Consider the following 12,490-nt stretch of genomic DNA (forward strand, 5'->3'; position numbering starts at 1 on the left):
AATTAATAAAGGACACTGCATGGTACCCACTGTCCTCACTAGGACCTCATGGGAGAAAACCAGTTATTGGTCAGCGCCCAAAGTGGGGATCTTCCACTTCAAGCTCTAAGCCACAGAAGGTCAGGGGCTTCTAGTAAGAGATCACCAAATTGTATATTTTTTATTTTTTTAATTTATTCTTTTTTTTTAAATTAAAAAAATTTAATTGTAGATGGACACAATATCTTTATTTTTATTTATTTATTTTTATGTAGTGCTGAGGATCGCATCCAAGGCCTCATGTGCAAGGCAAGTGCTCTACCGCTGAGCCACAACCGCAGAGCCACAACCGCAGAGCCACAACTGCAGCCCCACTTTGTTCTTTTTTGTTGGTGCACTAAAATATACATAATAATGAGATTTATTGTGACATTAATACACGCATGTAACATAATTTGGTCACTTTCATTCTCCAGTACCTCCCCTTTTCTTCCTCCTCTCCTTCTTTCTCCCTGGTATCCTTCTACTCTGTTGGTCTCCAAATTGTGTTTTGGACCAAATCTCCTCTCTGAATGGAGAAGGTGAGGAAATGGACACTTGATTCCACAGAGAGCACCAAGTATGTTCCAACTGTTCAAGCAGTTTTTTTTTTTTTCTTTTGCTGTACTGGGTATCGAACCCAAGACCTTGTGCATGCTGGGCAAGCACTCTGCCGCTGAGCTGCAACCCAGCTTACGCAGGTCTTAACCCAGCCTTCTCCACCTACAGTAGAAGACATGCTCGGGTACTGTACTGAACCGCTGCTACCTACTGCAGGTGGTGTGTGTGTGTGTGTGTGTCTTCCCTTTAAGAAAGAACTGGCATTGGAAGCCATGGTCTTCCCTACTTTGGAACCCTTGGTGGTGCCAATGAAAGGGCACCAGTTCTTCTTCCCACCACACTCACAGTATGAGCCTCCACAGGCCTTCTCTCCAGGCATTTCTCCAGAGGGCTGAAAAAGCCTCTGAAAATGTGCACATGTCCACTGTTGGAAAAGCCTTGTGGGGCAAATTAGCACCAAGCCAGCGTCTTGCACCAAGCCCCAGGGTTAGGCATGCTTGGGAGGTTTTCTGCAGTGCTTATGACTCAATAAAGAGGATAGTCTGGAAAGCCTGCGGTCAGCCAGGTCCTGCACCTGGGCCTCGTGGAGCCAGGAAGTGGAGAGCTGCGGTTCTGTCCAGGACATCAGAACTCTGGGGGTATCTGTCAACCTGTTCTGCAACTATTTGCTTCGTGCACATGAGTGAGCTCAGAATCTTGTCCTAAGATTCTTGAGATATGGTTCAAAAGGCAGGGTTCTGAGAAGCCCCCAGCAAGTTCTCTGGGGAAACAAGATTCCCCACTTCCCTGGGACAATAAGGGGGGCCTGGGAATGGCAGCTGCCATGATCAGTCCTGGTGCTGTGCTGGGAGGGTGGCCCTGCTCTTGACTGGCTTCCAAGCCCCTTGGCAGTGAGAAGGCCTGGCGAGTGAGCAGCCAGTACCACCCTGCCCTGTTAGGAGGTGACAGGCAGCTAAGGTTTGGTTCTTGCCAGGCCCCAAACAGAGTGCAGGCATCTTGGAACCAAGTTTGCAATCTGGCTCTGCACTGGACGTGCAACTTGGACAAGACAGTTTGACCTTTAAGCTTTAGTTTTCTTATCTGAAAAATGAGAGAACACTTTCTTCCTTGCTGAGCAGTTATAAAGATGAAATAAGGTATTAGATGTATAATATTGGACACAAAGTAGACCAACAGGAACAGTAACTCTTCTTACTGCCCAGCTGCCTCTTACACAAGAGAAGGCACACAGTTGAGCGTGAGTTAGCGGGCACACAGTTGAGCGTGAGATAGCGGGGCCAGGGCTGGCAGGAAGGCAGGCTGACGCCTGGGGCATGGGCCCTGGCTTTTACACTTGCAGCTTGGTTGACTCCTGGGACCCTTCTCTGTAAAAAGGGCCAGAGGCAGTCCTTCAATGCAGGCTGGAAGACGGCATGAGATGAAACAGCTACTAAACGCATGGCCCAGTGTTTGGCAAATGAGATGTGCTCAACAGATAGGAGAGAGACTCATCCTTCTCTGCTTAAGACTTGTCTCCATGTTCATAAGGAATATTTTCTTGGGCTGGGGGACAGATTAGAGGTAGAGAATTTGCCTAGTGTGCATGAGGCCCTGGGTTCAATCCCTAGCACGGTAAAACCAAAAACCTAGAATTAGGAATATTATCTTCCATGTAGAAAGATGGGGTTCTAGGAGTGGTTCTATTTTTGTTTTTTCTTTTTTTTTTCATTTGGAGACAGGGTCTCACTAAGTTGCTGAGGCTGGCCTTGAACTGTGATCCTCCTGCCTCAGCCTCCCCAGTTGCTTGGATTACAGATGTGTGCCACCATGCCTGGCTATTTTTTTAAAACATAATTTATTAATTTGGGTGCTGGGATTGAACACGAAGTCCACGGAGCTAATCCCCAGCCCTGGTTCTAGTTTTGACAAGTTGCACAGGCTGGCAGATGCCATGGCATTTAAGGATCAGCAGTTTCCACTGAGTGAACCTGTTGTTCCAGAGGAGGCCAGTGTCCTTGGTGTGTTCTGCATTCCTGGGGACAGGGTCAGCTTGAGATATTTCTAATTCCCTCAGGATAAGATAAGGGAAAAGCTGTATTTTTTTGGATGAGGGCATTAACGGACCCCAAGTGAGGGTCCCAGTGGGACAGAGAAAATCAACTTTCCCTGTTTGACCCCTTGGAAGGCAGGTCAAAACCTACCTTAGGATTTTAACACACTCAGGGCATGGGCCAGCTCTTGCAGTGAGCCTGGTGGCTTACCCAGGGCCAGCTGCTCAGCGCTGAGGGTCTCTAGGGAGAGTTACCTGAAGCCAGGGAGAGTACTTGGGGAGAACCTTGGCTTTTAAGTTTGCCCGCTGCAGGCGAGGGACTCGGCTCTCTGAACCTTGGGCCTTTATTTTTTGGTGGGATGTGGAACCCCGGGGCCTATGCATGCTGGAAGGTGCTCTATCACTGAGCTGTGCCCCAGCCGGCCATCTGAAAGGACCTGGTGCTAGCTTCTAATTCACGGGACTTAATTTATCTAGTTCTCCTACTTGAGTCCACATGTGCAGCCCTGCCCCTCTTGCCCCTCCTCCAGATCTCGGTGGCTGAACCTGTCGTGGCCCTTGGTCTCCACTTGACTTGGCCCAGCCACTTTGTTGTGCATGACGTGAAGGCTCATCGTCACAGTTCAGAAGTCCTGCGACTTTCCCCCCCTCCCTCTGTTTCTGCCAAGGGTGGGTGGTTGAATTTGCTTTTGCTAAGTGCAAAAGAGAGGATGTCCACAATGGCTGGCTGGCCACCATGGGATGGGCATTAGTGTGGCTGTCAGAGGCTGGCAAGCCAAGGGACAGCAGCTGGGGAATCTGAGGAGCACGCTGGCCAGGAGGCCAGTGGGGGGCTCTGGGAGAAGCCACCAGCAGGGCAGGGGAATGGCTCAAGATGGTCTGTGGGCTTGAAGCACCTGCGTCCAGATCCTTAGCCCTCTAGAGCTCCAGGGCTTCCACATGACACTGAGAGTCAGGCTCCTCATAGGACTGTGACAGACCTGCAGAGGCACTGCCCGACCCTGGCAGGGCCAGCAAACCTGGCCCACATTTCCATTTGCTCTCCTCTGTTTCATGGTTGGGGAGCAACAGGACCCTAACTGCTGGCCTCCGTCTGCCTGTTTTGATCTGACGGGTGAACGTGGGGTGAAGGTGCTGTTTGTGTAGTGTCCCTGTACTTTCTCTGTCCTCGAGGAGACAGCCCAGGGCCAGTGCTGCCTGGCTGGAGCAGTCTGCTTGGCCCGAGGGCTCTGGTAGCAGGCTTTCGGGCCCGCTCATGACTCAGCCTTCCCTAGTAATCAGGGTGTGGTTTGGCTCCTATTTTAAAATTCCCCTCCTTATGCAGAACCCAGGTGGTTTACTGGCCCTTTAGAGACCCAAGCAGAACTTATGGGTGGGGGAGGCCCAGCCAGACTCCTCCCTCGGGTCCCCAGGGGCCTGTGATCCTCTGCTGCTGCCACTTGTTCTGGGTGAGCAGTTGTGAGATCCCCACCTGCCCTGGCTAATCATGTGCCATGTCACGTGGATCACCCAGAAGTGCCTGCTCCAGTTTTATTGAGTCACAGAGAAAATGACATTCCCTTGAAAACCAGCACTTATAACAGGTTCTGGGACTCCTAGTTGCTGGCAGCAGGAGTGTGGTTGTAGCTCTGGCTTAGGGTCCTTCAGGGTCCTTCAGTGGGTTTCCAGGCTCCTGCCTGCAGAGCCCTGGGCCCTCACCTGCTCAGCCTCCTCGAGCTCTCTGCAGAATGAAGACAGCCCCACACCCATGTGCTTGTGAGGACCAAGGGTGGGACGTTGGTGAGAACACTCACTCAGACCTAGTGGCCACTCAGGAAATCCCGGTCAACTCTTGAACTTTCCCTAGGAAGGTTCTCAGCTATTTCGTTACAAAACTAATCAAGCTGATTTTGAAAACAATACTTTAAAGACCCTGAGAAGACACAAAATTACCATGAAAGAAACGCTCACTACCAGGGGACCTAATAATTGCCTACGCTGTCCCTTGCTGAATGATACCGTTGAGAGGTAACATTTTCCTGGTCACAGCAGATGTGGACTGTGACTATGTGACACTGATAGGAAGGAGCTGGCCCTTCAGCCTTGGAGTTAAAACTGCCCATCAGACAACATGGAACCCCCACCCACCCACGCAGAGGGCTTGGGATTCCAGGGTGCAGCAGGCCGTACCTGTAGTTGTGGAACCAGTTGATGACGGTGCTGGTCTTCAGGTTGAGCTGGGTGGCGAGCTCCTCGATGGTTTTTGGTGACGGGTATGGCTTCTGCTGATAGGCTCGCTTCAGAGCCTCCTTCTCTTCGGGAGCCAGCACCACGCGGGGCTTCTTCAGCTGGTGCTGTGGCTGGGGACTGGCACCCTGGCTGTAGTCAATGCCCACCGCGGGGGGTTCACAGGGCTGGCTGTCGCTGACGGAGCTGTGCCTTCGCTTCATGTAGGCTGTGGGGACAGACACCAGAGTGAGGCCAAGGTCTCCAGCCAGGCAGCCCGGCGCCCTGGCCCCCTGCGTAAGGGTGACAGTGTGTCACCAGCCTGCTGGTGCTGTGTGGAGGGCACCTCCACGTGCCTGCACTAGAACCATGCTGATCCCAGACACACGCACAACAGGGGCCCTGCTCTGACGTCACATGGGTCCCTGGCTGTCCCTGCACAACCTGACAATTCAATGGGGGCTGCAGAGAAGGATCCAGATGGATGTCCAGAGTGGAGTGGGACAGGGAGGCAGCTGCAGGCGTTGTGGAGGGACATGGAGGGATGGCAATGGGCTGGACTGGGGTGGGCCGAAGGGCTCTGCTTTGCTGGGGAGATATCTTGAAGGACAGGAGGGAATAACCAGAAAATGCTGGCCGTGAGACAGAGAGGGCTGTTGGACAGCAGAGCAGCGTGGACCAGGAAGGCGTGAACTGGGCTAACTGTGGGCATGTGCATGCGTGCATGAGCGTGCACACAGTGGGCAGTGGTGGTGGAAGGCGATGTAGAACAAGAAGCTGAGCGTGGGCAGGGCCAGGACGGGCCCAGGCTGATCTCTGCGCTGACGGCAATGAGTGAAATGGAAGGATTTTAACCAAGTAGCTTAGGAGGACAGTTTGGGTCACAGAGGGCCTTAGGGGACCGACCACAGGAATAGACGCTATCTAGAAGCCAATGACAAGGAGAAGGTGAGGGGTCAGAAAAGAACCGTGGTGGACACCAGCACACAACAGTGCTTCCAGGGAGAGGCCACGAGGGCCACAGAGGCTGGGAGGACAGCCAGGGCACGGTGGGATCCCAGAGGGGCTGAAGGAGGCATCAGATGCTGCAGGAGGAGTGTGTGGCGAGGACCCAGGTGTCCCTTGGATGCAGTTGATTAGGAGGGGGATGGAGACATGAGGTTGTGGCGGGCAGACCCTGGGAAGCTGGGGTGGCCAGCAGGGGTCACGCCCCAAGAGGCTGAGCCATAAGAGGGGAGAGGCGGGGTGGCTTCTCGAGGGCAAGTCCAGGGCTGAGCTGGCAGATGCTGTCCCTGCACCGAGGGGAGGTGACAGAGAGAGCAAGCTGGCTGCTGGGAAGGTGAAGATGGTTTGAGTGGGGTGGAGGAGGGAGGGGGGCCAGGTGTGGGCTCCAGGTGGGGCCAACGCATCTTCTGTCCTCAGGGGAAGGCAGGAGGAGAGAATGAAGTTGTGCCGGGAAGTCACGGGCACTGGGCCTGAGGGCCAGGCGGGGCTGGGAAGCGTAATGAGGGACTTCAGGGAAGCTGGAGATGCCACCTGGGAGCAGAAGCAGCCCAGTATGCAGACTCCACAAGACCCAGCAGCCCAGGGAGGAGGGGGAGATGGGAGAGGAGCACGGTGGCTGGAGGGATGGGGGGTGCTGTGGACTCGAGGCCTGGGGAAGGAGATACAGGCAGAGGGAGCTGGGTACCAGGGCTTAAGATCCAGGAGCAGAGGAGTTTGGGGCATAGCCAAGGGCTGAGGATGTTAAAGGACTTGAGGCCCAGGTGCTGGACAGGTCTGGTGGGCCTTCTGTGTGGGGAGTAGAGTCCCCTGGCTGAGGCAGGACCGGGGACATGGAGGAAGGCCATGATCCCAAGGCCATGGTCTTTAGAACAAGCAGAGAGTGAGCAGGAGGCTGTGGGTGACCGAGACAGGGAGGCGCACAGCCCGTCTGCTGGACTGGCTGAGGCGGCAGCATGAGGTTACAGCGAGGCCTGGGGCTGGGGGGCTTCGCAGGCTGCCTGGAGGGGCTGGGGGAGGAGGACCCGGGTGGCCAATGAGCGGAGTCGGGGGTAGGCCTAGTGGTGCCTGCTGTGGGGGGTCGTGCCTGGTGAGGGGGGATGTGCCTGGGTGGATGGCAGGCCTGGGCACTGCTGGTGCCGAGGTTCTAGGCTTCACCTTTTCCTCTGCCCTGTGTGCTGGTCACTGCCCACCATGCTTCAACTCTGCTCTGCTCTGGAAAGGAACCCCCTGCACCCATCTTCCCGTGGACACTGGATGGGAGCCTGGAGTTCTTCCCCAGCCCTTGTGAGCGACAGAAGATATGAAGCCCTGACTGGGACGAGAGGCACCTCCAGCCATAGCAGCAGCCACTCGCTCCCTCCCCAGTGGACCTTGGGGAGAGCAACCCCTATGTGTTCAGTTTATAGGTGAGGAAACGGAAGTATGGCGGGTTTCAAGACTTCACTGGAGGTCACATGGCAGGTAAGGGACAGGGCCGAGGCCTGCTGTCCGGCTGCGGAAGGGGCAGGCCCTGAACAGAGTCCAGTGGGGGCCACAGCAAGATGGCACTCAGGCCTCAGATGAACGTTGGAGGAGAAGCCTGGGTCATCGGGCCACCAATGTGAGGGAGATAAGAGAAGGCGGCAGGGGTTTGAGTGAAACAGACACAGGGGAGGAAGGACACATCAGCTCTTGCGGGAGAAGAGATGAAGCTCTGAGGGAGAAGCAGCACAGGGTCCCTGTGGTTATGTGGTCTGCATGATCTGCAGCAGAGGCTAACTTTCTGTTTAAAATTTGTGTGGTCATAGAGACTGAACCCAGCCCTTCAGCATGCGACGCAAGGCTCGACTGGGCACATTAATTTGAAGGAATACAACTCATTTAATGAGCACTTGTTAAGCTAAGTCCCCACCCCGCAGCCCGTATAGTGAATCAAACCCAGGACCTCGTGCATGTTAGGCAAGTGCTCTACCACTGAGCTACACCTCTAGCCCTTGAAAATTTTATTTTGAGACAGGGTCTCACTAAGTTGCCCAGGCTGGCCTTAAACTTGGGGGATCTTCCTGCCTCAGCTTTCTGCGTAGCTGGAATTACAGGTGTGAACAGCTGCACTCTTTCTAATAGTCACGGCCTGGAGAAGTTAGCATTTTTACCCTCAGTTTGCAAGGGTAGGAGTTTAGGCAGGGGTGGTGCTTAGCTCACCTGACATTTTATTAGTACGACCATAGAACAATTGAGAAGGTAAATTTCCTCCATAAAATATCAGTACAGTCTAGTCAAGGGCCAGACAGAAACAAGCCTAGACTGCCTGGTGCCCAGGGCCCTCCCCTTGCACTGGGAGGGCCCAGGAGTTGGCAGTGACCCGTGGCACTGAGGGAGGACTGGGCTCAGGCACCTGCTGTGTGAGTGACCGGCTTCGCAAGTGAGCAGCCCCAGTGAATGACACCACAATGGGACAGCTCGGGGACCTGGCATGCTGGGAGGCCCAGGCCCTGCTGAGACAGTGACTCTTTGGCAACACAAGATGGCGCCAAGAGCCAGTGTGGAAGGAGGTGCAGAGCCTGGGGAGCCCCTGCAGATCTGTGGGGACTGAGGTCCTTTCCTACCAGCCCAGGATGGGAAACACAGTGGAGAACAGTGGACTCAGGCCCTCCCCTCTCCTGATATACAGAGGGAAACCCGCTGCTCGGGAGGTGGCTGGGAACTCGCTGGGCAAGAGCAGCCCTGGGCTCCTTGGCTGGCAGAGCGCTTGGGGGTGTGGGGTTCTGGACGCTATCACTCTGCTTTTAGTGGGACTTCCCTAACGTGGTGTGGTGCCAGGCCGCTGGGACTGTAGCGCCATCTGGAGCTGCCCAAGAGGCTGTGGCCTTGGTCCACACACCTAGGTCTGAGGGGCCCTCTGATGGCTGGAATGCCACAGCCCAGGCAATGCCCTGGGACCCCAGGAGTGGCAGCCCTTGGCAGGATGGCAGCACAGGGCCAGTGTGGATCAGGTGGCCCTGCGGGTGAATGCTGCCCCTGCTCCTCTCAGGCCACCCTCTCAGCACCCATGCTCACCTCTCCACATGCGGGCACCTAAGCTGCTCGGGGAGGTGGGTCAGTGAAGCTCCAGCACAGGACCCGGCCAGGGGAAGCACTGGGAACGGAGCTGCTGGCAAAAGACCCAGGTCCAGAGGGCTCTGGAGAGGGCGCTCGGACGCTGCTCCTTGGAGCCCCAGCCCATTCCCTGGTTGGGGGCGAGCAGGGCTGCTGGGATGGACTCTCCTGGGGAATTAGGAGGCTACCAGCCTGGGCTCCCCACCCACCTTGGGCTAAGGTGCCCTGGGTGTGGGGCCAGGCAGAGCCACATGGGTGCTGGTGATGGCCATACCGTGTTAAGTCCCTCTGCATTAGCTGAGAGGAGGGTGGTTATCACTGGTATCCATGTGCACCTGAGGGATTTGGACTCATCACCCCGTGGGCTACGGAAGGTGATGGGAGGGAATGGGGGCCCTGGTAGCGCTCAGGGAGATGGCGCAGATGCAGCTCTCCACTGCAGGAGACCAGGCTGGGTTACCTCAGTGGAGGCACCAACCTCTCTGAACTCGAGTTTCCTAATCTACCCGTCTCTCCAATAACACAGGGAAGTGGCTAGCATGTGGTACATGTGCAGCAGACACTTGAACACCCCACCCACAAGCAAATAAGCTGTCACCTGTGCTTTGCCCTCAGTGGTAAGAGAGTTCACATTCAGGCTGCTGGTCAGAGGCAGCCACGGGTCTTCCCAGTCCTCTCAGGTATTCATCAGCTGAAGATTACCCCCGAACCCTCTGCCCTGCCCTATAGTGCCTTGGACAGGGACCCATGGCCTCATTAGCTCTGTGTGAAGGACTTAAAGAAAGGGCCTGCTGGTGTCGTTCAGTGACAAAGGGCTGGCCTGGCATGCGCAAAGTTCTGGGTTTCTGGGTACCTGCGATAAAACCAACCAACCAACCAAACAGCTGTCGTGAAGGAGGAGCCCCCCCTGGGCGGTGGGGGGTGGGGTTACCTTTCTTCTCCATCCGCTTCATGTCCATCAGCTTCTCCACGTTGTTGGGATCATTTAGCCACAGCTGCATCCGGACAAAGGGCTCCCGTCCCTTCAGACTGAGCTTGTGCCAGGGTTTAGGGCGGGCAAGGAGGTCAGAGACGGAGCCTTGGGTGAGCCCCAGGATGGTCTCCCCAAACAAGCGCTGACCTACAGGGAAAATGGAAGCAAGAGACGGTCACCAAGGGCCAGGGATCTGGGAAGACAAGTAGGGTCAAGTTAAAATCAGTCACGGGTTCAGTGGTCCACAGTCTGGCCAGCTGGGGCCTGGCTCAGAGCCAGTCCTTTGCAGAAACATTTCTTTTCTTTTTGTGGTGCTGGGGATGGACCCAGGGCCTCATGCATGCTAGGAAGTGCTCGGCCACTGAGCACACCCCAGCCCCCAAACACTGGCAAAAGACCCCACTGGCAAGGGAGCTGGCACCAGGCCTGCGTTCCGTGTTTACCCAACACGTGATGCTTCTCTCAGAAAAGCCTTCAGGCACCCGATGAACTGAGTCTCGATGCCACCTGGGGCATTTCTCAGAGGCAGTTAAGTCCCCAAGCCCAAGTAATAGCACAGGGCGACCCTCCTGGGTTCCTGCCCAGCAGTGCCTGTGTCTCTTCTTGATTAGCAGCGTTATGGGTCTTGCTGGGAAGACAGGGCACTTGACCAGGGTCACAGCTGGAGAGAGGAGGGAGCATCCCAGCTTTGCCTAGGCAGGCAGCCGCTCCTGCAGGCCCGGCCCTAGCTGATTGCATCCCTCCTGGTGCCCTTTCTTCTCCCAGGCGGGGGTTACAGAGCCCTGTGGCTGTGGAGAGTGTAGCAGTGCCCAGTCTGCAGGGCTCACAGGCCTGGAGGAAGGTCAGCTTCTTCCAGGGCCTGCGGCTGTGGGTGGGGAGAGCCACCGCTTCCCCTGACCTGAATGGGAGGAGCTCAGTGAATGGGACTCATCAGGTGGAAATGGAGACGGGGCCAGAGAGGCCAGCAGCTGGCTCCACCAAGTGTCCAGAACATGGACTTCTTGGGCAAGGAGCCTTGATTCCCCACGGCAGCAGGGAGACCCTTCAGGGCCAAGTTCACCCTCTGGGAAACGGAAACACTATCCTGAGCTCCCAAGTAAGGTGAGGAAGAAAACCTCACAGGCTCTGCCTGTGAAATGTGGGTCCTCCAGGTGAAGGTGTATCATACGAAGAGCTTCTGATTATAGAAAAAATATTTTTATATCAGTCATTTTATTTACTTATTTACCTTGGGGTAGCAGGGATTGTACTCAGGGCACTGACCACTGAGCCACATCCCAGCCCTATTTTGTATTTTATTTAGAGACAGGACCTCACTGTTGCTGGTGAAGGCTTTGAACCCATGACCCTCCTGTCTCAGCCTCCTGAGCTGCTGGGAGTCATTTTAATTTTTAAAGGTAAATTTACTGGGGCTGAGGGTGTCACTCAGTGGTGAAGGGCTTGGCTGGCATGTTCGATCCCCAACTCCACAAAACCAAACCTAAAAACCAAACAACGGCTTCTGCACACTCTTCATTGAGCCTGTAAATGCCCAAGTCCTTGCCAGGTGTTTTTTTTTTTTTGTTTTGTTGTTGTTGTAGTTGATTTAAATAAATTTTACTTAATTCTAATGGGGCACACTAATCTCTCTTCATTCCGCGGAGCTCGCTATTGCTCTGTCGGGAGAGCGGTACGTACAAAAAGCTCGTTTCTATTTTCTGGGCCTCCCTGGGGGAAAACTATCGAGTGATTATTCTTAGAAAATTATCTGCATCACTTTGAGAGCGTAACTGGCTGTGGGTCTCAATCATTTTTCTGTCTGAGACCCTGAAGGAAGCAACAGACCCTTACCCAGAAGCACCCACACGCACCCATTTGGCACGTTTCAAGGGACTGACTGTGAACAAGCCAAAACCCCAGGCCAAGCTGGGAGGACACTGGGTCTTGACCAAGGGCTAGCTCTGCTGCCGAGTTCAGCCCTAGGTGGCCTCTCTGGGGTCCCAACTCCACCAAGAGCCCCATTGGAAGGGAGCTGCTGTTCCTGCATCACTGAGACCAGGCAGAGCAACCCAGGGACTGCCTCTGAAGGCCAAGTCCAGGGACTGCTGTGGGCTTTTCCGGAAGTTCCTGCTCACAGAGGAGGCAGCCCCTGGTCTGGGGAGCAGCCCTTCCCCAGATCACTGGTCTGTGCTTTGCACATTTGGAAGCTCTGCAGCCTGCGGGGTGCTGCTCAGGCTGTGTATGACGAGCACCAACTAAGTCTCCTGCAAGGACGCAGAGGTGGAAGGTGGGCCTAGTGGGGAGTCAGGGTTTGTCTGCGTCTCTTAACTCTGCTTTTGCCAGTTGGGGTTTTAAAATGAGAATTTTCTTGGGTGGATTCTGTTTACATGCTTCCTATCCAGGGCGGGCAGGGGTGTCGTACCAGGTCTGCTTCCTTGGACTTGGGATAAAACTGAAGGAGGGGCCAACTCAAGCCTAGGATTCCTGCACATTTTAATAACCCAGGAACACAGGGACTCGGGCCATGTGCTAAAGCGAACAGCTACATTTTCATTTTTATGAATTAAATTAATTACAGACATTCTCAGTGGGTGCCACTTCTCCTTGCTATCTGGACAAATGTATTACACAAAGCTGGGGTGGGG

At 54.8% G+C, this 12,490-nt stretch overlaps 1 protein-coding gene across 10 annotated transcripts in view; it reads right to left on the reverse strand.

The window, feature by feature from the left end:
* Positions 1-12,490, reverse strand: part of Cux1 (cut like homeobox 1) — a 328,888-nt gene that overhangs the window by 24,744 nt on the left and 291,654 nt on the right. For 7 of the 10 annotated variants that reach the window (XM_058572241.1, XM_046422854.2, XM_058572240.1 and 4 more), the window contains 2 exons: positions 9,825-10,013; positions 4,778-5,042 (listed from right to left, as the gene is read on the reverse strand). The exons of the other annotated variants lie outside the window; for them this stretch is intronic. In XM_058572241.1, the coding sequence (XP_058428224.1) occupies positions 4,778-5,042; positions 9,825-10,013 (454 nt within the window). The remainder of the gene's footprint in view (positions 1-4,777; positions 5,043-9,824; positions 10,014-12,490) is intronic. 10 annotated transcript variants of the gene reach the window in all.

This window comes from Marmota monax, unplaced genomic scaffold, assembly GCF_021218885.2.
Source record: "Marmota monax isolate L192 unplaced genomic scaffold, Marmota_monax_Labrador192_F-V1.1 WCK01_AAM20220418_F8-fsc00237, whole genome shotgun sequence".
In the NCBI taxonomy this organism is placed as follows: Eukaryota; Metazoa; Chordata; class Mammalia; order Rodentia; family Sciuridae; genus Marmota; species Marmota monax.